Source organism: Pongo pygmaeus, chromosome 10 (assembly GCF_028885625.2).
Source record: "Pongo pygmaeus isolate AG05252 chromosome 10, NHGRI_mPonPyg2-v2.0_pri, whole genome shotgun sequence".
Taxonomy (NCBI): domain Eukaryota; kingdom Metazoa; phylum Chordata; class Mammalia; order Primates; family Hominidae; genus Pongo; species Pongo pygmaeus.
Genome location: NC_072383.2, coordinates 52,051,779 through 52,078,534, shown reverse-complemented (window position 1 = coordinate 52,078,534; position 26,756 = coordinate 52,051,779). Strand labels below are relative to the sequence as shown.

Here is a 26,756-nt window from a genome sequence, read left to right as displayed (position 1 = left end):
CGCGGGCTCAGAGTTCCAGGGACCCAGGAATGCCCCCCCGCCAGCCCCCTCGGCAGGCGGGGGGAGGGCTCAGCCGGGAGTTTGGCAAACTCCTCCCCGCGTTGAGTCATTCGCCTCTGGGAGGTTTAGGAAGCGGCTCCGGGTCGGTGGCCCCAGGACAGGGAAGAGCGGGCGCTATGGGGAGCCGGACGTCAGAGTCCCCTCTCCACGCCGTGCAGCTCCGCTGGGGCCCCCGGCGCCGACCCCCGCTGCTGCCGCTGCTGTTGCTGCTGCTGCCGCCGCCACCCAGGGTCGGGGGCTTCAACTTAGACGCGGAGGCCCCAGCAGTGCTCTTGGGGCCCCCGGGCTCCTTCTTCGGATTCTCAGTGGAGTTTTACCGGCCGGGAACAGACGGGTGAGTGAGGAGGGCTGGAGACTGGATGGGGGTGGGGGAGCCGCCTGGAGACTGGGGGCGCGGCTGGGGTCTGGAGGGGACCAGGGCTTGAGTTTGAGGGTGGAGTTTGTAAGGACTAGAGCTGCAGTTGGGGGCCCGCGCTAGAGTTGGGGGCCCGCGCTGGAGTAGGGAGGGCACCTTGGCGGGTGAGGAGGGGCCCTGGCGTTTGAGATCAGTGGGGAGACATGTGTCCGGTGGGGAGAGGACACGGAGCTGGAGAAGTCTGGGCAGGGGTCTCCGGGCCAAGGGAGAGGAGAGCGCGTGAATGGAGAGCTGAGGGTCTCTGGCTGAAGTCTGTGGGCTGCTGGGACCTGGGGCGGGTGGGGGCGCAGAGGGGGCGCAGAGGCCAGGAAGGGCTTTTGGGGGCTCCAGGAGACCTCGGGATCCGTAGGGGCCATTGTGCGGCGAGAGAACGGGTAGAAGCCGAATGAGCTACGTGTAGTAGGAGGGAAGTCAGAGACTGAGGGGGTCGGAAGGTTAAATGGGGGCCAGCTTCATCCTCCCCTCCCCCCTCAACTCAGACTGGGGAAAGACCCGAGAGAGGGACGGCGGCCCCCTCTCCTTTCTCCTCTGTCTCCTACTTCTCCCTCCGCCCCCAATCTCTGTTCAGGCGAGGGGATCCGAGAACTGGGGGCAAGTGCGGGGACCCTGGCACTGGGGGCGCTGGGCTGGGGGCGAACTCAGCCAAGGGCGGGTGCTGGGATGTGTCGGGAGGGGTGTGTGCGCGCGTGAAGGGGGGGTGGGCGGTTTCCCTCTTCCTCTAGCTCTTGGGAGGAAGAGAAAAGCTGGTTTCCTGTAGCTGGTCGGCTGGAGCTGTGCTGAGACCCGGACTTCTGGGGCTGGGGTCGGAAGCTGGGGAGACGCGGGCTCCGTGGGGCCAAGAACGTCAAAATGAAGGACTCAGGACCCTGGAAATCTCAAAGGAGGATCCTTATTCCCAATTCAGCACAGTGATAAGCAGACCCGTACCCCGAGTGCCTAGAAAATGGGGTACTGACAGGCTTGGGAAACAGGAGTTAGAGTGGAAGCAACATTAGAACCAAGGGTGTCTGTTTAAATGTGGGGTGGTGGGGAGATTGGGAAGCAAGAGAGGTAGGTGGTTGCTCCTGGGCTAGGCCATAGATGCCAGATTCCTGGTCCTCCACAATGACTGGTGTAATCCTTTTTCTTCTACATCTCTGAGCTGGGAGCTTCCTACTGCTCACCCCCATCCCAAACCCAGGATCTCAGGGTTTGAGGGGAATTCTGTCAGAAGTGACCTGTTTTTACACATGAGACAGTTAACTGATCTCTACTCAGTCCCTATAGTTTTTGGAGAAAAGGGGTTAATCTAGCTAATACAACTGGGGAGAAAGGCAAATTCTCCTTTGTCTGGAGGACTTGGGGATGGGAGAAAAAAATGATTAGGCCCCGGCTGTTGTTCTGGGCTATTCAAGGTCCCCACCCAACCCCCACCCCACCCCCCTGGCCTTTTGCCCAAACCCCATTGCATCAACCTGGCCTGGAGCCTCTGCCAGGCCTGGTCTCCCCCAGGTTCCCTCAAACTTCTTATCACAGCCCTAATGCAGTAGAAAAGAGGGAGGGAGGAAGGGGATGAGGTCTCCTCCCGCAGATCGGAGTATCTAGTTGTCTGGCATTTAACCTTCTCTTTACTCCCTCTTCCCCTAAATTTCCCTTTAAAACACTCCTCTAAAACATCTGGACTTCACACATTCCTGGTCCCCTAGGTGTCTGTCTGGCCCCTGGCCTGATCCCATAGTCCCTAAATCCTCTTCTAAAACAGGACCTAGCTCTCTCATCCCTTCCCCCTCCCCTTCTGCTCATCTCCCCTCCCAAGAGAACCCAGGTGTCCAGCTTGCACTCCTTCCCTCTCATTTCCTATTTACAATACCCTCTTAGAGTAGAACATTCTGCCTCGCCAGTGACCTCCTCCCACCACAGCTAGGCCTTCACTCCCTTCCCCACAACACAAGACAAACATAGCCCCTCACCTACGGCCACTGCCAAAGAGGGAGAGCCTCAGTGTTCTTGTTCTTCCTGCATCACCTCTTGTGGTGAACACCAAAATAGCATTAAAGACAGGGCGAGCACCAAAGCAGTTAGATGGTAGGAAAGGGCAAAGCTTCCAGTCAGACAGAGGTAGGTGTGAGTCCCCACTACTTACTAGTTTTTTGTGTGGTACCCTAGTACCTAGGGTGAGGTATTTAAGCTCTTGAAGCCTGGTCTTCCCATGAAAATCAGACACCTGACTAACGGAGTTCTGAGGACTAAATGAGAAAACATATACAAAACGGACCTGGTCCACAGAGAGTGATCAATACATGGGCGGCATGGTTTTTATGGGGTAGCTGTTTCTGTTTCTGGTTCTCTCCTTCCTGGCTACCGCCTAGTTCTTTAAGTTCTCCCCCATTTCTTACTTGCTTTGAGTATTTGCTTATACCAGTGATAGTAACAATAGTCTGTCATATTCCTTTAGCACTTTCGTATCAATTTTTCCATTGGATTGTAACAAAAATCCTTGTGTTTAAGCAAAGGAAGCATTATTGCCCCATTTTTAGATATACAAAAACTGAGGCTGGCCAGGTGCAGTGGCTTACGCCTGTAATGCCAGCCCTTTGGGAGGCCGAGGTGGGTGGATCACCTGAGGTCAGGAGTTCGAGACCAGCCTGGCCAACATGGTGAAACCCCATCTCTACTAAAAATAAAAAAATTAGCCGAGCGTGCTGGCACGCACCTGTAATCCCAGCTACTTGGGAAACTGAGGCAGGAGAATCGCTTGAACCTGGGAGGCCAGAGATTGGAGTGAGCTGAGATCACACCTGTACTGGGCGACTCCAGACTGGGCGACAGAGTGAGACTCCATCTCAAAAAAACAACAAACAAACAAAAAATAAAAACAACTGAGGCTTCAGGAGTCATAGAAATTTTGAACCAGAAGTTAGTTTAGGAAACGTTCAAGGGAAATCCATCATTTTATGCCAGAGCATCCAAAGCTTGAAGAGAGGCAGTGACTTGGCCCAGGACACTTGAAAGCCTGAGAGGCAGGCCAGTCTCAGCTCAGCTCTTTGTTCCCTTCTGCAACTGCCACAGGTGGAGACAGCTGTTTTTCCCCAGCCAATCATACATATCCCTTGTGAATGCACTGGGGGAGCCCAAACCAGGTGTCCTCCTCTGGCCTGGCCCATGCTGCTGTAGGACCTGTAGGAGCTGGGCACTGGTCCACTTGCTGCTCTCCAACCCTGACCTTGTCAGGCCAACAAAGTCAAACAGTAACCCAGTATTGAACTGGGACTTGGTTAATCAAAAGCTGGAGAGATAGCAGATATGAGAGGAGGGAATAAGTTGGCAATGGGGTAAACCAGAATGCTGTCGTAGAAATCAGGATTCCTGATTTCTGCTTCATATTCTGGGAGGGATTCTAAGTGACCTAAGCACATTACTTAACTCCTCTGAGATAGTTTTCCCATCTGCAGAAAGAGAACATGGGATGAGGTGAGCAGCTTTGAACTTTTTCTTAAGGATTGTCAGAACGAGGCCAGCCTGCCTTTACGCCACGTGGCCTCAGGCACCTACAGTGAAGTCTTAAAACCAGTGGATGCTCTCTACAGTGCCTTCTAGCTGTGGTAGTCTGTTTCTCCAAGGACCAACCCTTCCATTTCTGAGACTTCAGAATAAATTATGGCAATTATTTCTTCTCTCAGACTCTATTTCCGAAAAGTGTACCTGCCAACCTGCATTTAGTAAGAAATAATGAATTCCTTTTCTCATTTTTTTTTATTTTTATTTTTTATTTTTTTGAGATGGAGTTTCGCTCTTGTTGCCCAGTCTGGGATGCAATGGCGCAATCTTGGCTCACCGCAACCCCCACCTCCCCGGTTCAAGCGATTCTCCTGCCTCAGCCTCCTGAGTAGCTGGAATTACAGGCATGCACCACCACGCCCAGCTAATTTTGTATTTTTAGTAGAGACGGGGTTTCGCCGTGTTGGTCAAGCTGGTCTCAAACTCCCGACCTCAGGTGATCTGCCCGTCTCAGCCTCCCAAAGTGCTGGGATTACAAGCGTGAGCCACCACGCCTGGCCGTTGTTGTTGTTATTGTTGTTGTTTTTTTTTTTTTTTTTTTTTTTTGAGGAGTCTCACTCTATCCCTGGGCTGGAGTGCAGTAGCGTGATCTCGGCTCCCTGCAAGCTCCGCCTCCCAGGTTCATGCCATTCTCCTGCCTCAGCCTCCCGAGTAGCTGGGACTACAAGCGCCCGCCACCACGCCCGGATAATTTTTTTGTATTTTTAGTAGAGACGGAGTTTCACCGTGTTAGCCAGGATGGTCTCGATCTCCTGACCTCGTGATCCGCCCATCTCAGCCTCCCAAAGTGCTGGGATTACAGGCGTGAGCCACCGCACCCGGCGCTTTTCTCATTTTTTATTAACCAAAAACATCTATAGCTGCCAATCAGAGTTTCTGACCAACATGAGATAGCCAGGTTCCCACATAAGTTGATATAATTCCAGCCAAAAGCAAATACACTTGAGGTTTTAATTAGCCGAGGCCACCTTATCTGGTAAATGCATGATTTCCGTTAGGCTTTCTGAAATATTGAAAATAGCCCACGGACCCTCCATTGTTACCTTCTTAGACCCCTAAAAGTGCCCAACTGCTGCAGGATTTAGGAAGAAGGAACAAGATGTGGGAAAATAAGGACAAACTAGCTTGCATGCCATCCCTGGCACCAGTCACCTCACTTGGCATGTTGGCAAGGGAGGCACTATTTATTGGATTGACTTAAGGTTGCTGGGATGGAAGGGCCACTGCCTCTCCAGGAATAAGCCATGGATAGTGTGTCAGGAGGAAAGGAGGCCTGGGTCTGTGTCACTTGCCTGCATGCCAGGTATCCTGAACCATTGCACAGCCGGAATGGATATGCCCCTGGCTTGAGGGCTTTACAAGCTTTGTAAACTCTCTGTCTTGCAACTCTGCTAAACTCCAGGCTACTTCCTCAGGCCACCCCAGGAGTGTCAGGCTCAGCTCCTCTCCAAGAGCAGTGGGTGTTGGAGAAATTGGGAGCAGGAATAGGGTCCCTTGGCCTTAGTCCTGTGCTCCAGGAGACTTTGAGAGAACCTCTTCTTCACCCAGAGGAAGAGGGAGAGGGTATTGCCCAAGTCCACAGTTAGTGCCTGAACCAGAACTCTTGGCTTCTGGTCCAGTGCTCCTTTCACTGCTTCCTGTACCTCTGCTGTTCTGGTCTAGTTCAGGTTTGTGGCCCTTTCTGCTTTCTAGAGCCTGAAGGCAGCAACCAAGTTCTCTGGGGGCTGCCCCTGCTGAGAGAGGGGTCTACTTCTCTCACGTCACCCAGCCCTAGGGCGGTGCAGCCAGACCCCACAATTGGATGTCATGCTTAAGTAAGGAGGGTGGGGCCTGGCAGGGAGGTGGGGGTGTGGGAGACAAACGGAGAAGTGAGAGGTTGGAAACAGACAGGAAGCCACAGGCAGTAAACATTTCCTGTCCCCAGAGTAACGGAGACTGGCACCTCCCCTCCCCACCCCCCCTAACTTCAGGAGCTCTCCCTCTTCAGCCTACCCATCTCCTATTCCTCTGGACCCTGCCTTCTCTCCCCTCCCTTCTCACCACTGGCCCTCACAGACCCCTCCTCACTCTCCTCTTCCATCCCCTTGGACCTGTCCTCTGTGCTGCCTCCATCCCCTATACCTCCTGGGCCACTCCTCCCCGCCTCAGTATACCTGGTCTTCTTGGAAAATACCCCAGCTCTTGTGACCTCTACCATAATCCTTCACTTTGGGCCTTCTTGCCTAGTGAGAAAGCTGAGGAAGGTATGCAAATATCAGGGAAGGGGTAGGTATTGGACGGGTTGAAAGCTGAAAGTGGACAGAAACCAATAGAGATGGAGAAATGTAAAATCTGAGATAGAGAGATAGGATCCAAAAACCAAAACCAAGAGAGCAAGCAGTCATAGGGGCAGAGGGACAGAGAGATTAAGAAGCAGTGCCAGAGGCAGACACAGAGCAGAGCAGAGGCCAAGGCTGGCAGGAGCACTGGTCCAGAGGCCGGGTCGAGTTGCCCAGGCTGCCAGATACAAGTCCTGGCAGGAGACCCTTAGGGGAAACCAAGAAAGCCAAGAGCTGTGTGGAGGTCTTGGAGGCAAGGGACCTAGGGATGAATGAGGCAGAGCTGACGGCAGGAGGACTGCCCAGGCCCTCAGCTATGACCACCCCATTACATAGGGCAAACTTCTCCTCGTCTCAGGGGGAACAGAGGCACTGTGTCCAGAACTAGGACCCCGGTAGAGCAGACTCTGAATTCAGTCAGCTGGGGGTGGTCTATGGGAAAGGGGTTCAAGGGCTGAAACAGAGACCCAGCCAGGAAGGGGAGGTCCACACCAAGGCCGGGATGAGGGCAGGCCCAGGCCCAGTGGAACAATCTGTTTTCACTGTCCTCCAGCTCCTCTCTCCACTCCTGCTGCCTGATTTCCAAGACTCACATTTTCCCCCTACACGCCCCAAGGCTGGGTGGCTGGGCAGCCGGATGCCTGGGTCTTGGCCCAGGGAGGGGATTTGGCTTGGGAGGAGAGTATATAGGCTAGATGAGAGACCCTGAGGCTCCACAGGACCTTGGGATTCCAGAGGCTGCACATCTAATCTCAGCAGGTACATAGAGGAGAGGGAGAAGCCAGGGGTACAGGCTCTGACCCCTCTTCCCCTTCTAGAAATTGACTCAGGTTCCTCCTCTCTTTATGAACAGGATAAGGTAGGAGAGGACAGAGAATGGCGGGAGGAGGGGAGGGTTCTGTTAGTGACAGCGGCACATGGGGACCGCCTGACTCCAGCCTGTGCCTCTGGCATCTGTGGCATCTTCTGAGATATAAATACAACCCAGGGGGCATCTACTCCACCCCCAGCCAGCCCCAGCCTAGAGGCCTGGGTCCTTCCTGCCTCCAGACACCAATGAAGAGCTAGGAGCCGTCCTGAACTGCCTCTCTTTTCCCCTCCACAGGGTCAGTGTGCTGGTGGGAGCACCCAAGGCTAACACCAGCCAGCCAGGAGTGCTGCAGGGTGGTGCTGTCTACCTCTGTCCTTGGGGTGCCAGCCCCACACAGTGCACCCCCATTGAATTTGACAGCAAAGGTAGGCCAGTGAAATTCAGGGAGGGACTCGGGGGTGGGACTGCAGCCTAGGGGCAAGGCCTGGGTGGGGCCTGGGGCGAGGGGTGGAGCCTGCTGGAACCCCGGCCACGTGACCTCTCAGCACCAGCTCTGGTGCTCCAACTGCTTACAGTGGATCCCCATGGCACTCACTCCACGCTCCTGTCCAGCCCAGCCCAAGGAGGACGGGCATGATTCAGAAACATGTGGCTCTCATTTCCCCTGAATCACCCACAACTCTGGGAGGCCAGGGCCGTAACACAGACAAAGACAGGGAATGTTGCACAAACTGTTCAGTTCCTTTAACTAAGTACTGACTAAGTGACAGTGCATGACAGGCACTGTGCTGGTGCTGCAGGGATTGAAAGATGACTAAGCCACTGCCCTCAAGGAGCTCAAAGTCTGAGTAGACACAGATGGATGGGAGGAAGATGGAGACTAACAGCTATCAGTTGCTCTGTGCCAGGCCCAGTTGTGAACACTTTACATATGTTAGTTCACTTAATCCTTTCAACAACTGTATAAGGTATTATTATCCCCATTTTCTAAGTGAGGAGACAGAGGTTAAGTAGCTTATCCAAGGTTATACAGCTAGCAAACATTGGAGCAAGGATATGAACTAGGGCCATCTGTCTCCAGAAATAAAAACTGGAGAGGCTGGGCACAGTGGCACGCACCTGTAATCCCAGCACTTTGGGAGGCCGAGGCAGGAGGATCACTTGATCCCAGGAGTTCAAGACCATCCTGGCCAACATAGTGAGACCCTGTCTCTACCAAAAACATTAGACAGGACTGGGCGCGGTGGCTCATGCTTGTAATCCCAGCACTTTGGGAGGCCAAGGCAGGTGGATCACTTGAGGCCAGGAGTTTGAGACCAGACTGGCTATCATGGCAAAACCCCGTCTCTACTAAAATTACAAAAATCAGCCGGGCATGGTGGCACTTGCCTGTAATCCCAGCTACTTGGGAAGCTGAGGCACAAGAATTGCTTGAACCCAGGAGGCAGAGATTGCAGTGAGCTGAAATCACGTCACTGCCCTCCGGCGTAGGCTACAGAGAAAGACTCTGTCTAAAAAAAAAAAAAAAAAATTAGCCAGGCATAGTGGTAAGCACTTGTAGTCCCAGCTACTCGGGAGGTTGAGGTGGGAGAATCACTTGAGTGGGGAGGCCAAGGCTGCAATGAGTGGTACTTGCCCCACTGTCCTGTAGCCTGAGTGACAGAGCAAGACCCTGTTTAAAAAAAAATAAAAAAATTAAAAAAAACCTGGGCAACATGGAAAAACCCCATCTGTACAAAAAACACGAAAATTAGCTGGGTATAGTTTCCACCCACTTGGGGGGCTGAGGTGGGAGGATCACTTGCACCCAGGAGGTCAAAGTTGCAATGAGCCGTAATCACGCCACTGTACTCCAGCCTGGGCAACAGAGTGAGACCCTATCTCAAAAAAAAAAAAAAAAAGGAGGTGGAACAAGATGCTGTTAGAGACACAGTCCAAGTATAGACAAGGAAGTACAGCCAAAGGGTTACTCTCTTGGGAAATAGCCACTGTTCCCCACCACCCTGCTGCTCCTACTCCACAGTAGGCATCCTTGTCTCAGTTGGGTGAGAAAGCAGGAACCTTGGGGAGGCAACTCTAGAAAGCCCAGGTTCTAGGCCGGGTGCGGTGGCTCACGCTTGTAATCCCAGCACTTTGGGAGGCCAAGGCGGGTGGATCACGAGGTCAGGAGATCGAGATCAGCCTGACCAACATGATGAAACCCCGTCTCTACTAAAAATACAAAAATTAGCCAGGCGTGGTGACGCGCGCCTGTAATCCCAGCTACTGAGGAGGCTGAGGCAGGAGAATCCCTTGAACCAGGGAGGTGGAGGTTGCACTGAGCCGAGATCGCACTACTGCACTCCAGCCTGGATGACAGAGTGAGACTCCGTCTCAAAAAAAAAAAAAGAAAGCCCCAGGTTCTGTGTGCGTGTGCGTGCGTGTGTATGTGTGTGTGTGTGTATGTCTATGTGTGTAGTGGAGAGATGAGTCAGGCTACACAAACAGACTACACAAAGCAGAATTAAGCTCCTTACCAACTCCGCACTCCCAGTGAGTCATGGAGTCTCAGGGCTTGGAAGCGCTTGTTGGGTATCCCCAGGCTGAGGGTAGGGGCTGCCCTAGAGCTCAAATGTCCATGGCTCAGCAAGACTACCCCTTCTCACTTCCACAAGGCTCTCGGCTCCTGGAGTCCTCACTGTCCAGCTCAGAGGGAGAGGAGCCTGTGGAGTACAAGTCCTTGCAGTGGTTCGGGGCAACAGTTCGAGCCCATGGCTCCTCCATCTTGGTGAGGGGCCAGCAAACTCAGTGGTGTGGTGGCCAGGGGATGGGCAGTGGTTGGGTAAGGCCGGGCCTGGAGGGAGGGAGGAAGGGCCTTACTGGACTGAATCTGAAGGCCCCTCCTCCTGGGCCCTCCCAGGCATGCGCTCCACTGTACAGCTGGCGCACAGAGAAGGAGCCACTGAGCGACCCCGTGGGCACCTGCTACCTCTCCACAGACAACTTCACTCGAATTCTGGAGTATGCACCCTGCCGCTCAGGTAGGGGCAAGAGGGGGCCTGTGCCCCGTGTCTGCCTTCTCATATACTTGGAGTGTCTCATATATTTAGGGCTGACTCGCACCCACCACGTGCCCCCATGAGGTTCTAAGTTGCTTAAGGTAAAGGCTAACCCAGTTTGTTAGCCTTTATGCTTACTGTCTGATCCAGGAAGGCCCTTTCTCTGGTTCTCTCTCCCACCTCGTTCCCTATGCCCTCTCTTCTTTCCTGGATGACCCATCTGTGCAGGGCTCATTTTCACCACCTTCTCCCCTCACAGATTTCAGCTGGGCAGCAGGACAGGGTTACTGCCAAGGAGGCTTCAGCGCCGAGTTCACCAAGGTGAGAGAGTGGTCTGGGAGAGAAGGGGCCGTGGGTGGTGGACATGGGGGGATTGGGACCAGATGTTCGACTCCCCTCCTTTCACCCACAGACTGGCCGTGTGGTTTTAGGTGGACCAGGAAGCTATTTCTGGCAAGGTAAGTCCTGTCTCTGCCATTCTTTTTTTTTTTTTTTTTTTTTTTTTGAGATGAAGTCTCACTCTGTCACCCAGGCTAGAGTGCAGTGGCACAACCTCTGCTGCCCAGGTTCAAGCAATTCTCCTACCTCAGCCTCCCAAGTAGCTGGGATTACAGGTGCCTGCCACTGTGCCTGGCTAATTTTTGTAGTTTTAGTAGAGAAGGGGTTTCACCATCTTTGCCAGGCTGGTCTTGGACTCCTGACCTCGTGATCCACCCGCCTTGGCCTCCCAAAGTGCTGGGATTATAGGCATGAGCCGCCACGCCCTGCCTGTTTCTGCCATTCTTTAAGTCCCCTGGCACATAGCCTCCCACCCTACTCCCAATTCTCTTCTTCCTTTCCTGAAGCTTACATGCCACCACCCTCCCCATGCTTCCCTTTCTTGAACCAGACTTCTGAAATACTACCCAGTCAGCCCCCAGAGTCCCAAGCCCCCTCTGCCACCTCCCCTCCATCTACTCCCTCTTCATCCTCTCTCCAGGCCAGATCCTGTCTGCCACTCAGGAGCAGATTGCAGAATCTTATTACCCCGAGTACCTGATCAACCTGGTTCAGGGGCAGCTGCAGACTCGCCAGGCCAGTTCCATCTATGATGACAGCTACCTAGGTGAGCAAGCAAGTGGGGAAGGGATGGCAGAGGGAGAACCTCAAGTGCTCCTGTCCCCACTCACCCCCTTGCCTCCCCTCTCCTACTCGGGCATCCCCAGCACCCCTGCCATACTTGTCATGTGCCTGCTGACTATGAAGGTCCAGTAGGGGTGGGGAAGGGATTGGGGGATAGGCCAGAGCAGAGGGGTCCCCAAAGCAGGAATCCTAACATCCACCCACCCTGTCCCCCAGGATACTCTGTGGCTGTGGGTGAATTCAGTGGTGATGACACAGAAGGTGAGTGTGTCCCCAGGCTGGGGCCAAGGGAGAGGGGTGGTTAGAGGCTCAGGGCCAGAAAGCCCATGAACTTGGCCACTTACCATTATCTACTTCCCTTTCCCCACCCTTAGGTCACAACTTTCTCTTCTCTTTGCAGACTTTGTTGCTGGTGTGCCCAAAGGGAACCTCACTTACGGCTATGTAAGACCCAGCCTGACCCCTCACTTCCTCTCCTCCCCTGCCTAATCACAAAGAACAGTGCATGGCAGTTTGCAAGGGCTCAAAAAGGTGGATCAGAACACGGGCTCTGGAGGCAGACTGGCATTCAAGTTCTGGCACTTACTCTGGCAGAATCGTTCTGCTCTTTATTCATACTCTGCTTCCTGCTGAACCTCTCTGAGCCTCCTTCTTCTCTGTATACTGGGATAACAATCGTTCTGACCTCACAAGGCTCTGGCAAGGATGAAATGAGAAAATGCATGTGAAAGTACTCAGTGGATTGTCAGGCAATGTACAATTGGCAGATGTTATTATTAGACCAGGACAAGTGCTTTTTAAAAGATACAGATAAGAGTGCCATCGGATTTCATTCAATTAACAACATTTATTAAGGCAAGGTAAGAGATAAGATGAATGAGGTATCATACCCCATCTTATAAGATGCTTCTAATCAAGTATGATAGATAAGACCCACGTACAATTGTGATCTAAAGTGGAGCAACTATTCATTCTCTTCTCTACTCAGTGCATCAGGCACTATCTATTCATGATTTCTATTCTTCACAACAAGCCTATGGGGTAGATATTATCATCTGTATTTTGCATATGAGAACACCGAGGTTCTAAGAGACCAAGTAAGTTGCTTAAGATCACCCAGTTAGTAAGTAGGTTTAAAATCAGGTCTCTCTTAATCCAAAATCAGCATTCTTTCTGCATTTTGATAAACTTCAGCAAAGTGGATACAGTGACATAGCAGTTTAGGGGAAGGAATAATCTCCTTTCTAGGAAAAGGATGGTAACAAGTTTGGGGAGTCAGGAAATAAAAATTTTAAATTTTTAAAAAGGAAGAGGACAGATGAGAGAAGGTTCTATGAAGGTTCAGCAGAGATGAGGCAGGAGGGCATCCTGTGCAGGAGCATGAATGAGGTGGAAGAAAAGGAAATAATTTCAGCCCAGCTTAGCAGACTCATGAGCTGATTGAGGATGAGTAAAATATGGAAAGGTTGAGCAAAAACAGATAGGTTAGGGCCAGATTCTCCAGAGCTTTGGAGGACCAGCCAAGAAGTTGAGACTTTGGGCAGTGACTGCAGGGAGCCCCTGGATTTCCAAGCCAGAGGTAGCCTCCTAGATCTGCTGGGAGAGCTAGAGGCAGGGACATCGTCAAGACATCTGTCCAGCAGTCCTGGGAAAGGGCTCACACCAGGATTCGAGGCCTGGTGGGGCCAGTCACTAAGGGAATATAGGGGAGAAATGGTGTTTGTGGTTTGGGGGACTGGAGGATGAGGATGACTTAGGTTTTGAATGTGATGGGTTTGAGGCACCAGCACACATTCAGTCATAATTATTATTGAGTGCCTACTACTCGTCAAGCATGACTTTAGGCTCTGAGGAGAAAGCAAAGAACAAAACCAAGTTCCTGCCCCTATTGATCTTACATTCTAGTGGGTAGAGAGGGACAACGAACAGATAAATACAAAATCTGTCAGTAGTTGGTGATTGATACGGAGAAAAATAGTGAAGCAGACATAGGGTGGAACTACCTGGCATAGAGGCGGGAATATGAGGGCAAAGCTGAGGAGGGAGCTAGGGACAGTGGTCTGTGTCTCTAAGGAATGCCTGCCCCTGGGTATCCTGTACACATCTGTTCTTTAACCATGGGATATTCTTGGAGTCCAGGACCAATGGGCCTATCTCTTCATCTCCCAGGTCACCATCCTTAATGGCTCAGACATCCGATCCCTCTACAACTTCTCAGGGGAACAGGTAAGGATACCCCTCAACCCCACCCCAGCTTGGCCTTCTGCCAGCGAAGCCCCAGCCCTGACCTAATAATGTCAGCCCAACTTCCCAGCCCCTCTTGATCCTGTGGATTGAACCTTCTAGTTCTGACCCAGTGCTGCCCCTTTGTCCTCCCCAGATGGCCTCCTACTTTGGCTATGCAGTGACTGCCACAGACATCAATGGGGACGGGTGAGTGGTGGCAAATGAGCTCACTGTGATACTCTCCCAGATCCAAGAGGGAAGAGTGGGAATGGGACAGAAAATGCAAGGAGAGTTTCTCCGGAGCTTTTTCTCTAGACTCTCGCTCATACCTGCATTTCCCTTGCTCAGGGACAAGGAAAGAGCTGAGAGCTGATGATCAGAGACCTCAGGTCTTCTGACTTGATGGAATTCAGAGTGTCCGGGATTTCTAGCACTAGGATTGGGGTGGCGTGGCAAGACAGGGTATCAAGATGCCTGGGTTTGCCCTTCCCCTCAGGCTGGATGACTTGCTGGTGGGGGCACCCCTGCTCATGGATCGGACCCCTGACGGGCGGCCTCAGGAGGTGGGCAGGGTCTACATCTACCTGCAGCACCCAGCCGGCATAGAGCCCACGCCCACCCTTACCCTCACTGGCCATGATGAGTTTGGTCGATTTGGCAGCTCCTTGACCCCCCTGGGGGACCTGGACCAGGATGGCTACAATGGTGAGTACCATGGGCTCAGAGAGTGAAAGAGGAGGCAGGGGCCCAAGTCAGAAGGGATTTGGGGAGAGGGCATCTGTCAGCTAAGATACCCAGACCTCCATGACTTCCCAAGGGGTTAAAATCCCACTGTCTGGGTCTTGGGATTTGAAGAGATTAGAATATAGGGACTGACAGATGGGAAAAAATAGGATCCTAGGTCCTGGGGTCTGGTAGTAGAGATTTGAGCCCATGGATTCCTGGCGTGCTGACTAGTGTGTGTTCTGTGTCTTCCAGATGTGGCCATCGGGGCTCCCTTTGGTGGGGAGACCCAGCAGGGAGTAGTGTTTGTATTCCCTGGGGGCCCAGGAGGGCTGGGCTCTAAGCCTTCCCAGGTTCTGCAGCCCCTGTGGGCAGCCAGCCACACCCCAGACTTCTTTGGCTCTGCCCTTCGAGGAGGCCGAGACCTGGATGGCAACGGATACCCTGGTGAGTTGTGCCTGAGGCCCCTTTTCACCTTAAAATTCCCTGGTCACTGACCTCTACCCTCTCTTCTGCACCTTTCCCAAAGTTCCTGCATGCAGTTCTAGCAAATTCCAACAGAGGGCGCTGTCTTCCCACTTCAGCCTCCCTAAGCATTGAAACCAGGAGGGGTTCGGAAGAAAGGATCCTGATTTGGGACTTGCTGTAAGAGGTGATTTCTTGACTTCTTACAGATCTGATTGTGGGGTCCTTTGGTGTGGACAAGGCTGTGGTATACAGGTATGAGCTCCAAGGGGAGTTGAGGGGACAACCTGGGTGGACTGGAACTGGAAATTTCTCAACAGAGCTGAGGTTGGGAAAATCAATGCAGAGGACACACATTCTGGGGCTTGGGCATCAGTTTCCTGTGTCCAGGTTACAGAGGAGTCCTAATTCTATTGATCCCACATTCACTCTTGGCAGAGGCCGCCCCATCGTGTCCGCCAGTGCCTCCCTCACCATCTTCCCTGCCATGTTCAACCCAGAGGAGCGCAGCTGCAGCTTAGAGGGGAACCCTGTGGCCTGGTGAGGGTGCCCAGGAAATTGCAGAGACCTGAGCATGGGAGTGGGCAGGGGTACCAAGTCTGCCTTAAGAAGGGGAAAATGGTGGTGTCCTAGTCTGGGTCTGGTGAGGATAGGATGTCTGTTCCAGTTGGATTCACCAGCTTTCTTCTTGGTCTTTCTCCAGCATCAACCTTAGCTTCTGCCTCAATGCTTCTGGAAAACACGTTGCTGACTCCATTGGTGAGGGAGACTGTCTGGATCTCTCAGGCCCTAGGACAGGGAACGAAGGGACTGGGGACCTGGGGACATTTCTTCTCTCTGAAAAGATAAGGAAAGACAAGCAGTTTCCCCTTATGTGTCCCTGGCTGCAGGCTTCACAGTGGAACTTCAGCTGGACTGGCAGAAGCAGAAGGGAGGGGTACGGCGGGCACTGTTCCTGGCCTCCAGGCAGGCAACCCTGACCCAGACCCTGCTCATCCAGAATGGGGCTCGAGAGGATTGCAGAGAGATGAAGATCTACCTCAGGGTATGGCCCAGAGGGCGGGGTGTGGACTGGCCAGGGAGGGTGGCCACATAGAACTGAGGGCACCTCCTGAAGGGAAAAAGATTGGGGGATTCCAGTGAAGGGCTTGGGACTCTTGTGGGGGCTGAGAAAGGGAGACCTTCTGTCAGAGGAGCTGGGAAGCAGGCTGCCAGGGCCTCTGAAACAAAGGATGGTCAGAATTGGGCCCTAAGCAGACAAAGGGAGATGAGAGAGGCTGAGGAGCAGGGCCACTAAGTCTCCAGAGTCCCCTGACTCCGTGAACTCTCTCCTCTGGCCCCAGAACGAGTCAGAATTTCGAGACAAACTCTCCCCGATTCACATCGCTCTCAACTTCTCCTTGGACCCCCAAGCCCCAGTGGACAGCCACGGCCTCAGGCCAGCCCTACATTACCACAGCAACAGCCGGATAGAGGACAAGGTGAGGACAGGGCAGGGATAAGGGACCTAGGAGGACAGAGGCCTGGGTATTGGTGGGGGGGGGGGGGGGGGCAGGGCCATGGAAAGAGAAGAGCCTACAGCCCAGGAATGGGTCTAAACTTCCCCTCTCAAGGCTGCCCTGCTCCCCAGGCTCAGATCTTGCTGGACTGTGGAGAAGACAACATCTGTGTGCCTGACCTGCAGCTGGAGGTGTTTGGGTAAGTAGGGCTGACAGTAAGCTAGGGAGTTCCAGGTACACCTGGCACCTGAAAAAGTCAGCTAGGGATGTACTAGCTGTGTCGCCTTGGGAAGTTGCTGAGCTGCTCTGAGCTTTAACTCCTTTGTTTGTATAGTGGGAATAGTAGCATTTATTTCTCAGACTTTTTGGAAAGATTAAATGAAATAATCTACATAAAAAAATCTAGCCTAGTGCCTGCCTTAGAGTTAGAACTCAGTAAACAGTGTCTATTATTACTTTATTATTACTCTTTTTTTTTTTTTTTTTGAGACGGAGTCATGCCCTTGTCACCCAGGCTGGAGTGCAGTGGCGCAATCTCGGCTCCCTGCAACCTCCGCCTCCCAGATTCAAGCAATTCTCTGCCTCAGCGTCCCAAGTAGCTGGGATTACAGGTGCCTGCCACCATGCCCGGCTAATTTTTTTATTATTATTATTTTTAGTAGAGACAGGGTTTCACCATCTTGGCCAGGCTTGTCTTGAACTCCTGACCTCGTGACCCACCCGCCTCGGCCTCCCAAAGTGCTGGGATTACAGGTGTGAGCCACCACAACCGGCCTCGTATTATTACTTATAATGATCCTTTGTCCTGGTTTGAGGATTAATTCCCCAATGTCCCTTACCCTCTGTGTCCCTTCCAGGGAGCAGAACCATGTGTACCTGGGTGACAAGAATGCCCTGAACCTCACTTTCCATGCCCAGAATGTGGGTGAGGGTGGCGCCTATGAGGCTGAGCTTCGGGTCACCGCCCCTCCAGAGGCTGAGTACTCAGGACTCGTCAGACACCCAGGGGTGAGATGAGACTCTCGAGTGGGATTTGGGAGGATACCCCTCTAGAGGGGACACCAAAATCTGACCAGTGCCCACCCCACCTCCAGAACTTCTCCAGCCTGAGCTGTGACTACTTTGCCGTGAACCAGAGCCGCCTGCTGGTGTGTGACCTGGGCAACCCCATGAAGGCAGGAGCCAGTGTAAGTTTGGGATGAAAGAGGATGGGACAGAGGGAGAGCAGACCTGAGGGCAGTAACCAGCCAGCCGAGAGCACAGCTGTGAGATGCGGAAGGAGGGTGAAATACACAGTCTAACTGCTCTCTTTTCCTCTTTTTCTGTCCCCAGCTGTGGGGTGGCCTTCGGTTTACAGTCCCTCATCTCCGGGACACTAAGAAAACCATCCAGTTTGACTTCCAGATCCTCAGGTAGGGAGTGAGTGTGTCTAGGCTGGGGCTGAGCTGGGGACAGAAGGGAGGGCTGGGCACCATTCTCACTGGCTGCACTCCAGCACCTCAGTCTTGCCTCCATCCCACAGCAAGAATCTCAACAACTCGCAAAGCGACGTGGTTTCCTTCCGGCTCTCCGTGGAGGCTCAGGCCCAGGTCACCCTGAACGGGTCAGTGCCAGGCAGAATGGGGTCTTTCTGAGAGGGGACACAGACTTCTAGGGAAGGATGCATATGGGGTTCCTTCCACCCTCCTCTAAACCACCCTCCTCCTTAGTGTCTCCAAGCCTGAGGCAGTGCTATTCCCAGTAAGCGACTGGCATCCCCGAGACCAGCCTCAGAAGGAGGAGGACCTGGGGCCTGCTGTCCACCATGTCTATGAGGTAAGGGGGGAAGGGGCAGGGCCAGAATGAATGATGGGAAAGGAGGAGCTAATATGAGTGACAGATGTCTGGAACCCATGTGAGGGACTGAGAGAAAGAGAGGAGGGAGGGGTAAGTGATATGCAAAGGCATGAGGCAGAGTCCTGTGAGAAACAGCCAGAGGAGAGACAGGCCAATTGAGTGGCTTGGAAAGAAAGATGGAGCCCCCTCCAAAAGTGTTGGCTAGAGAGGATTTCACTTCTGCCCATTGCTTCCCTGCTTCATCTCTGAGATAGGAGCCTGTCAGCAGGGTATAGTGGAGCCATGGTGATCCAGGGTCTCAAGGGGGCAGAAGCATTCCCTTCCTTCTCATGATGATTGTGCTCTTCCCTCCTCAGCTCATCAACCAAGGCCCCAGCTCCATTAGCCAGGGCGTGCTGGAGCTCAGCTGTCCCCAGGCTCTGGAAGGTCAGCAGCTCCTATATGTGACCAGAGTTATGGGACTCAACTGCACCACCAATCACCCCATTAACCCAAAGGGCCTGGAGGTGAGAACCTGAACACTGGCATGGGGAAGAGGAGCAAATTCAGAAGACCAAGGCTGAGGGGTTGGGGAAGGTTGCTGGGGGCCTGCAAGAGGCAATGAGGATGTGCCTATAGCTAGGGCTGAGGGTCACAAGGCCCAAAGTTACCTCAAAAGCCTCTGGAGGAAAAAGGACTTTCATCCACCTTGTTTCTTTCTGCCTGAACTATCCCTTCTTTGTTTCCTGGCATACCCCTAGGTCCCAGTTACATGCCACCTCCTCTAGGAAGCCTTCTTCAAAGGCTTTCCTCTGGGCCCCAATGCCTGTTTTGTAGTTCATTTACTCATTAACATTTAATTAAATAAGTGCCTGTACTGAACACTGTTAGGCCCAGGAAATATTGCACCAAACAAAACTGACAAGATCTCCACGTTCATGGAACTTACATTCTAGTGAAGGGTGATAGACATAGAAAATAAAAAGAGAAGGAGAAAAATTAACAGGGATTGAAAGGTGATGAAGTGAAGTGTTAATAAGCTGTAGGGACACTATTTAAATTGGATCATAGGAAAACCTCTTGAAGACGTCACAGCTGAACTGAGGCCTGAAAGATAAGGTTGAACCTATCTATAAGACTCAGGGATGAGCATTCCAAACCGAGGGAACAGCCAGTGTAAAAACAGGAACACGGACCTAATTATTTATTTAAGCATCTCCTCCAGTGTGAACTCCAAGAACCAAGTTCTCTTCATTTCCATATTTTAACCCTGAGCTCGGTGCCTTGCACATAGGAGGTGGACAGTTGGATGAATCAATAAAGAGATAGATGAAAGAATAGGTTGAAGCTGCTCTGGAACCCAGGTGCAGGCTGACTTAGAAGCTGTAATGAGATGGGAAAGGGGCCCAACACTTTCTTTTATAGTTGGATCCCGAGGGTTCCCTGCACCACCGGCAAAAACGGGAAGCTCCAAGCCGCAGCTCTGCTTCCTCGGGACCTCAGATCCTGGTAAGTCAGGCAGGGAATGAGGTGTGGACCAAAGTGTTGAGTACTCTGGGGTTCTCAGAGCCATCACAAGGGCAGAACACCAGGTTCAAGCTTCTTTCTTCCTAGAAATGCCCGGAGGCTGAGTGTTTCAGGCTGCGCTGTGAGCTCGGGCCCCTGCACCAACAAGAGAGCCAAAGTCTGCAGTTGCATTTCCGAGTCTGGGCCAAGACTTTCTTGCAGGTGAGGGAGCCTTACCTCAGCCCTGACCCCTGACCTTTGGGCCTGCTTAGACTGACCCACCCCTTTCTCCAGTGCAGTAGCCACCTCTCCTTTGGTGAATGGGACCCAGCACTCCAGCTCCCTTTCCTTGCCCTTGTCTAGACCAGGCTGTATGTCCTTGGCGCCATCTAGTGGCCACAGTGGGAGCAGCAGCTTCCCTTTCCTGGCCCATTCAGAGGAGGGAGGGCTGGAGGGAGACCAGTCTGCAAAGAATGATAGAAAAACAGTAAGATGGAAGATGAATCCATAGTGGAGAGGTAAGCACATGTAGGAATAGTAAAGAGCAGTCACTTCTTGAGCACACACTGCAGACCAGGCACTGTCCTGGTGTCAAAGCACATTAATAATTTTAAAAAAAATTTTTTATTGAACACGTAGTCATGTAATTATATATTATCCAGTTACAATTATTCAGTTACACATTTATTATCTCATATAAGGAACATCAAGAGAAGCTCACGGGCCAGGCACAGTGGCTCACAGCAGTAATCCCAGCACTTTGGGAGGCCAAGGTTGGCGGATCCCTTGAGCCCAGAAGTTTGAGACCAGCCTGGGCAACATGGCAAAACTCCACTTCTACAAAAACAAAACAAAACAAAAATTAGCTGGGCATGATGGCACATGCTTGTAGTCCCAGCTACTTGGGAGGCTGAGGCAGGAGGATTGCTTGAGCCCAGGAGGTGGAGGTTGCAGTGACCTAAGCCCACACCACTGCACTCCAGCCTGGGGGACAGACTGAGACCTTGTCTCAAAAAAAAAAAAAGAGAGAGAGAGAGAGACTCAGGAAGAATGAGTCCAAAATAGGGAAAGATCACAACCCCAGCCAGACCATGGGGAATCCTATGTCCTCTGGATCCCAAGAGAGGATGTGCTAACTAACTTTCCCCTACCCACAGCGGGAGCACCAGCCATTTAGCCTGCAGTGTGAGGCTGTGTACAAAGCCCTGAAGATGCCCTACCGAATCCTGCCTCAGCAGCTGCCCCAAAAGGAGCGTCATGTGAGTCTAGGGCCAGAGGACTGGACAAGGGAATACAGGGCTCAGAGTGCTGGAACAGGGCTGGGACTTGGGTGAGGGCTGGCCTTGGTATTGTTAACTGTTGAGAATGTACTATGTGCCAAGCACTGTGCAGATGCCAGAGACAGAGTGGTAAGCAAGATCAACATGGTATCTTTGCTCCTGGTGTTCACAGTCTCGTGGAACAACACAGTGTTCCAAGTGTGGTGATATTTATGAAAACACATACATAATAGGAACACTTGAACCCAGTCTAACTGGGTCAGGGAAGGCTTCCTGGAAGAAGTGATGTTCAAGCTGAGACCTGAAGAATAAATAGGAACTAACCAGGCTAGCCATTCAGGAAAGGGATATCCTGGGGAGAGGCGAACAACAGATATGAGGCAGAGCGCAGTGGCTCACACCCGTAATCTCAGCACTTTGGAAGGCCAACGCAAGCGGATTGCTTGAGCTCAGAAGTTCAAGACCAACCTGGGCAACACAGTGAGACCCTGTCTCTACAAAAAATACAAAAATTAGCCAGATGTGGTGGCGCACATCTGTGGTCCCAGCTACTTGGGAGGCTGAGGCAGGAGGATCGCTTGAGACCAGGAGGCAGAGGTTGTAGTAAGCTGAGATCGCACCACTGCACTCCAGCCTGAGTGACAGAGTGAGACTCTGCCAAAAAAAAAAAACGGATATGATATGAAAGCCTGAAAGTGAGAGACAATATTGTACATTTTAGGAACTTAAATTTTTAAGTTCGGAATGCTGTTAGTTCAAAATAAGAGGTGGGAAGTGGGTCTAGATCCAATGACAAGTGGGGGCCAAGTATAGGGTAGAGAGAACTTCTGAGCTTTCATTGACTTCACCCAACTTGCTCCCCAGGTGGCCACAGCTGTGCAATGGACCAAGGCAGAAGGCAGCCATGGTGTCCCACTGTGGATCATCATCCTAGCCATTCTATTTGGCCTCCTGCTCCTAGGTCTACTCATCTACATCCTCTACAAGGTCAGCCACATCCTGCTTGTGACTTGGCCACCCTATCCTCAGGCTCTGCCCTTGACCTGGCACAGTCCCAAGTATCTACCTCTAGACCATTTCACCAGCCATGTGCCCCCACCTCTGTCCTGCCTACATGCATCCCATCCTAACCCTTCCTATAGGATCCCTCCCTTCATTCTATAGCCCCTAGCTTAGAAAGGGTCCTCTTGACTCAAGATGATAGGTTTGCCTATACTTGTAAAATCACTGGAACCCAAAGATGACAAATACATGGCATTTGTGCTGTCAGTTTCTCCAAAAATCCATGGCAGCCATCACTAACCTAGAAATGGCTACTGATCATCTCCTAGAAGTGGCTTCAGAATCTCTCTCAAGAGGCAGCCATGGCCAGGTGTGGTGGCTCACACCTGTAATCCCAACATTTTGGGAGGCCAGGGTGGGAAGACAGCTTGAGCCCAGGAATTCAAGACCAGCCTGGGTAACACACTAGGACCTTGTCTCTACAAAAAAAACACAAAGATTAGCCAGGTTTGGTGGTGCGTGCCTATAGTCCCAGCTACTCTGGAGGCTGAGGTGGGAGGATCGCTTGAGCCCAGGAGTTTGAGGCTACAGTGAGCCATGATCATGCCACTGCACTCCAGGCTGGTCAACAGAGTGAGACCCTGTCTCAAAAACAAACAAACAAAAGCAGCCACTACTAAGCAATCAGACTTGGCATTTGAGTTCAAACCTATCTGCCATTTCTGGCTTAACTGGGGAATTTTAAAGGCACTGGTAAAAGATACCCCCCATACAAAATCACCCCCAAGTTTAGTCCTCCTGGGTCCATTGCACAACTTAGAGGGGTAGTCCTAGCCTGAATTCAGAGGCCACTTTTGCAGGATGTAGAGGTTGGAGGCACTAGAGTCCTCCTTATTACTTCTTGGAATAAGAGCTGTGGAGAAATGGAAGCAATAGTACCTAAACTCTCCCTCTTTTCCCCTTTATCAGCTCGGATTCTTCAAACGCTCCCTCCCATATGGCACCGCCATGGAAAAAGCTCAGCTCAAGCCTCCAGCCACCTCTGATGCCTGAGTCCTCCCAATTTCAGACTCCCAATCCTGAAGAACCAGTCACCTCACCCTCATTCTACTGAAAGGGAGGGGTCTGGGTACTTCCTGAAGGTGCTGATGGCCAGGGAGAAGCTCCTCTCCCCAGCCCAGAGACATACTTGAAGGGCCAGAGCCAGGGGGGTGAGGAGCTGGGGATCCCTCCCCCCCATGCACTGTGAAGGACCCTTGTTTACACATACCCTCTTCATGGATGGGGGAACTCAGATCCAGGGACAGAGGCCCCAGCCTCCCTGAAGCCTTTGCATTTTGGAGAGTTTCCTGAAACAACTTGGAAAGATAACTAGGAAATCCATTCACAGTTCTTTGGGCCAGACATGCCACAAGGACTTCCTGTCCAGCTCCAACCTGCAAAGATCTGTCCTCAGCCTTGCCAGAGATCCAAAAGAAGCCCCCAGCTAAGAACGTGGAACTTGGGGAGTAAGACCTGGCAGCTCTGGACAGCCCCATCCTTGTGGGCCAACAAGGAACACTAACTATGGATGGTGCCCCAGGACCAGCTCAGGACAGATGCCACACAAGGATAGATGCTGGCCCAGAGCCCAGCTCCAAGGGGAATCAGAACTCAAATGGGGCCAGATCCAGCCTGGGGTCTGGAGTTGATCTGGAACCCAGACTCAGACATTGGCACCTAATCCAGGCAGATCCAGGACTATATTTGGGCCTGCTCCAGACCTGATCCTGGAGGCCCAGTTCACCCTGATTTAGGAGAAGCCAGGAATTTCCCAGGACCCTGAAGGGGTCATGATGGCAACAGATCTGGAACCTCAGCCTGGCCAGACACAGGCCCGCCCTGTTCCCCAGAGAAAGGGGAGCCCACTGTCCTGGCCCTGCAGAATTTGGGTTCTGCCTGCCAGCTGCACTGATGCTGCCCCTCCTCTCTCTGCCCAACCCTTCCCTCACCTTGGCACCAGACACCCAGGACTTATTTAAACTCTGTTGCAAGTGCAATAAATCTGACCCAGTGCCCCCACTGACCAGAACTAGAATCTGTGATCTCATATGTCACTCTTTCCAAACCCATCCTAGAACCAAGCGACTTGGTGGAAAGCAGATGCCTATTTCTCTCATGGCTTCTTTCCACTAGGAGCCAGAAGTATGACCCCCCAGAAACTGTGAAACTAGTTCTAGATTCCCTCCTTAGGTGAAAGAGGTGATGGAAAGAGAGAAAGCAGGGCTTGACTCCTCTACCCTTCCCTCATCCCCCATCAGACCTGGTCCCCAACACTCCCAAGGGAGAAGGGAAAGGAACCTCTTCTCTTTGGGTTTGAGGATTAGAGCAGAATGCAAAGGGGGAGGTCCAAGGTGGAGGTGCGGGAGGATGGTTCAGAAAATTTACCAGGCTTCTCTAAATCAGAATAATGAAATGAGTTGCGAGGAAAAAGCCACGGAACTAAATTAGAAGAAAGCCCAGTTAGGTTTTTGTATTGCTTTGTTTTCATTGCTACTGTGTGCTGGTAGGGGGTGTTAGTTTGCATACATTATCACATTTAATTTCTCACAGAGTTCTGTGAGGTTGGTACTATTTATCCCATTTACACAAAGAGAAACTGAGGCCCAGAGAGGTTACAGAACTTGTGCAAAGTCACACAATGAGTGGCAGAACAGAGTGAAACTCAGCCTTATCTGACTGGGAAAGCCCAAATTCTTAACCAACATGCCACAGGGTTCAGATCTTTGAAGATAAATCTCACAAAGTGAGGGACCCTCAGGGTCCTCTTTTCTCCTCAAGGCCTGTCCTAACGTGCAGCAAGAGGGAGAGCAATTGGGGTTGTTGGAGACAAAGATGTCCCTGTCAGGATAGACTAAAATTCAGCCACCAGAGGGCAGCATAGCCACAAATTTATGGGAAATTTGGGAAGGTAGGGTATGAGGTCCACCTCACCCTCTTCCCCCATCACCAGGACTATTCTCATTAACTCAGGCTCCTGCCTAGCAGGGCCTACATCACCTAAAAATATCCCTCCTGGGAGACCAACCCTGGACCACACTCCAGTCTGCGACTTCTTAGAATGCTCTGAGTCAGGAATGTCTTCACAGAACCCATAAATGAAAAGGGGCTGATGGGGTAGAAGAGACAGGATGAGACAAAGAACCCCCTAGCATTTCTAAGAATGGCAGCCATGGCATAACAAGGCACCAGAAGTTCTAGAGGGAGGAAATCCCATACTTGATACATTAAGAGGAGTCCCCTTCTTGGGAGAGAGGTGGGGATAGAAGCAGCCAAACTCCAGGGGCCAGACCTAAAATGTCTTCCACTGTTGTGAGGAGGAAATAAGGAAGGGAAGTGGGCTGTGAAAATTGGGCTGGTGTCATGGGTGTGTCACTGTGTAGGGCCTGTACTTTTGAGAGAGTGACAAGTTCTTACCCGTGGATGCACAATATAAGGAAGAAATTCCTTGAGCTCAGAAATGCCACAGATGTAATCTAGTATGAGCCTCTCTTTCCCTGAACTCTAATTCTCAGACTCCTGGTCTAAGTTTCTTCTCCCAAATCTCCCAGCCCTCCAAAGGAAGTGTGGCTCCCACCTTGAGACTTGAATAATCCAGACGAACTTAGGTGTAGGGGGGCTAGAAGGCCTGAGCCCTATCCATGTCTGTGTTGGTGGAGATGAAAAGGAGAAGGAAAGGAGGCCTTAGGAAGTGAACAGAGCAGCTGGGGGTGCAGGGAGGGGGAGGGGGCTCAGGAGAGGCAGCTGGCAGGCGGGAAGCTGATCTGGGGGTCTCAAGTTTCTTGACATCAATTAGAGCAGCCGGCCTGGGCTCATTAGTAGCCCGGGGTGCAGGGCTCATCAATAATGAATTCACCCCACACACCTTCCCCCCACCCCAGCTGCCTGCAAGGTCACCCCGTCCTCTAGCCAGCTGCTTCCCCTTGGTAAGCTTAAGCAACCCCTCTTCTGAGATCTTCCTAACCCAGAGTCCCTGGGGCAGTGTGGCAGGGTGGACAACAGCTGAGGGCAAAGGGGTCTCTAAAACCAATCGACCATGCCTGATGATGGCTCTTGTTTAGTCTCTGAGTCCACCCAGGAGGAGAAAGAACGGGAAGAGGAAAGGAGGTGCAGGGTCTAAGAAGAAGCAAGGGTTTTTCGTACTGGAGTTGACCAGCATGGTGGTAGGTCAGACCCAGAGCAGGAGGACCTCCTCTGATGGACCCAGAAACCCCATATCCTCTCCCAAGGCCAGACTTGGGCAGCAAGGCCAATCCCCTGAGATCTCTGCCCCACTGAATCAGAAAGAGACTAAGGCATTGGCACTCCCAGCATTCTCTTGCCCTTGAGCTGGAGTGTCTTGGCAGGTACAGAAACAGGTCTTTTCTTCAAACCGGATTACTGGGGTGAGGGCAAGAGATTGCCGGGACCCAGAAACAGAAACTCAAACTTCCTGCACCTAAATTGGCCATCCAGTCCCAATTTCCCTCCAGAACCCAGGAATGTCAGTCTCTTTCCCCTTCCTAAACTGTTCCAAAACTTCAGTCCCACCACCCTTTCACCGACTTCTTCCCCTCAGCTTCTACCTCCCTAAACCTCAAACGTTCCAGTTCCCACCCACTTTTCCTCTGATTGGGGTTGGCCTGAAGCTGGCTGTGTGGCATTCTGGGAAATCTGCCTGCCACCCTCCCTTTTGAGGCAAGTACAGACAGGTCCAGGCTCCATCTCCCCCAGACATCTGCAGTCTCCCAGACTCCAACCTTGTACTGGGGTCCCTTAAGAATACCTCCGAGTGGGCTGGGTGCCATGGCTTACGCCAGTAATCCCAGCACTTTGAGAGGCCGAGGCAGGTGGATCACCTGAGGTCAGGAGTTAGTTAGAGACCAGCCTGGCCAACATAGTGAAACCCTGTCTCTACTAA

At 52.1% G+C, this 26,756-nt stretch overlaps 1 protein-coding gene across 2 annotated transcripts; it reads left to right on the top strand.

Annotated features, from left to right (window-relative positions):
- The first annotated feature begins 29 nt into the window (after positions 1 to 29).
- On the top strand, positions 30 to 23,894 carry ITGA5 (integrin subunit alpha 5). Of its 2 annotated transcripts, XM_054445190.2 has the most exons (30): positions 30 to 394; positions 7,436 to 7,566; positions 9,796 to 9,908; positions 10,041 to 10,161; positions 10,439 to 10,500; positions 10,592 to 10,637; positions 11,159 to 11,284; positions 11,518 to 11,562; positions 11,702 to 11,745; positions 13,471 to 13,527; positions 13,682 to 13,734; positions 14,024 to 14,232; positions 14,506 to 14,697; positions 14,925 to 14,970; positions 15,154 to 15,255; positions 15,419 to 15,474; positions 15,606 to 15,760; positions 16,059 to 16,196; positions 16,346 to 16,413; positions 17,072 to 17,222; positions 17,309 to 17,401; positions 17,547 to 17,626; positions 17,737 to 17,817; positions 17,924 to 18,029; positions 18,407 to 18,556; positions 19,455 to 19,538; positions 19,644 to 19,757; positions 20,693 to 20,794; positions 21,680 to 21,802; positions 22,787 to 23,894. In XM_054445190.2, exons 1-30 carry the CDS (start codon positions 30 to 32, stop codon positions 22,868 to 22,870), a joined length of 3,297 nt encoding a protein of 1,098 aa, XP_054301165.1. In that variant the 3' UTR covers positions 22,871 to 23,894. The 2 variants fall into 2 exon arrangements, with proteins under 2 accessions (XP_054301165.1, XP_063528878.1); XM_063672808.1 differs by having other exon boundaries at positions 21,680 to 23,894.
- Positions 23,895 to 26,756: the final 2,862 nt, after the last annotated feature.

What these genes read in the sequence shown, in the direction of transcription:
- ITGA5 (XM_063672808.1), top strand. Translation starts at nt 30, where the DNA reads ATGCCCCCCCGCCAGCCCCCTCGGCAGGCGGGGGGAGGGCTCAGCCGG. An exon ending in AGGAAGCTATTTCTGGCAAG is followed by an intron (nt 10,638 to 11,158) that starts GTAAGTCCTGTC and finishes TCCTCTCTCCAG; the next exon opens with GCCAGATCCTGTCTGCCACT. An exon ending in GACAAGGCTGTGGTATACAG is followed by an intron (nt 14,971 to 15,153) that starts GTATGAGCTCCA and finishes CACTCTTGGCAG; the next exon opens with AGGCCGCCCCATCGTGTCCG.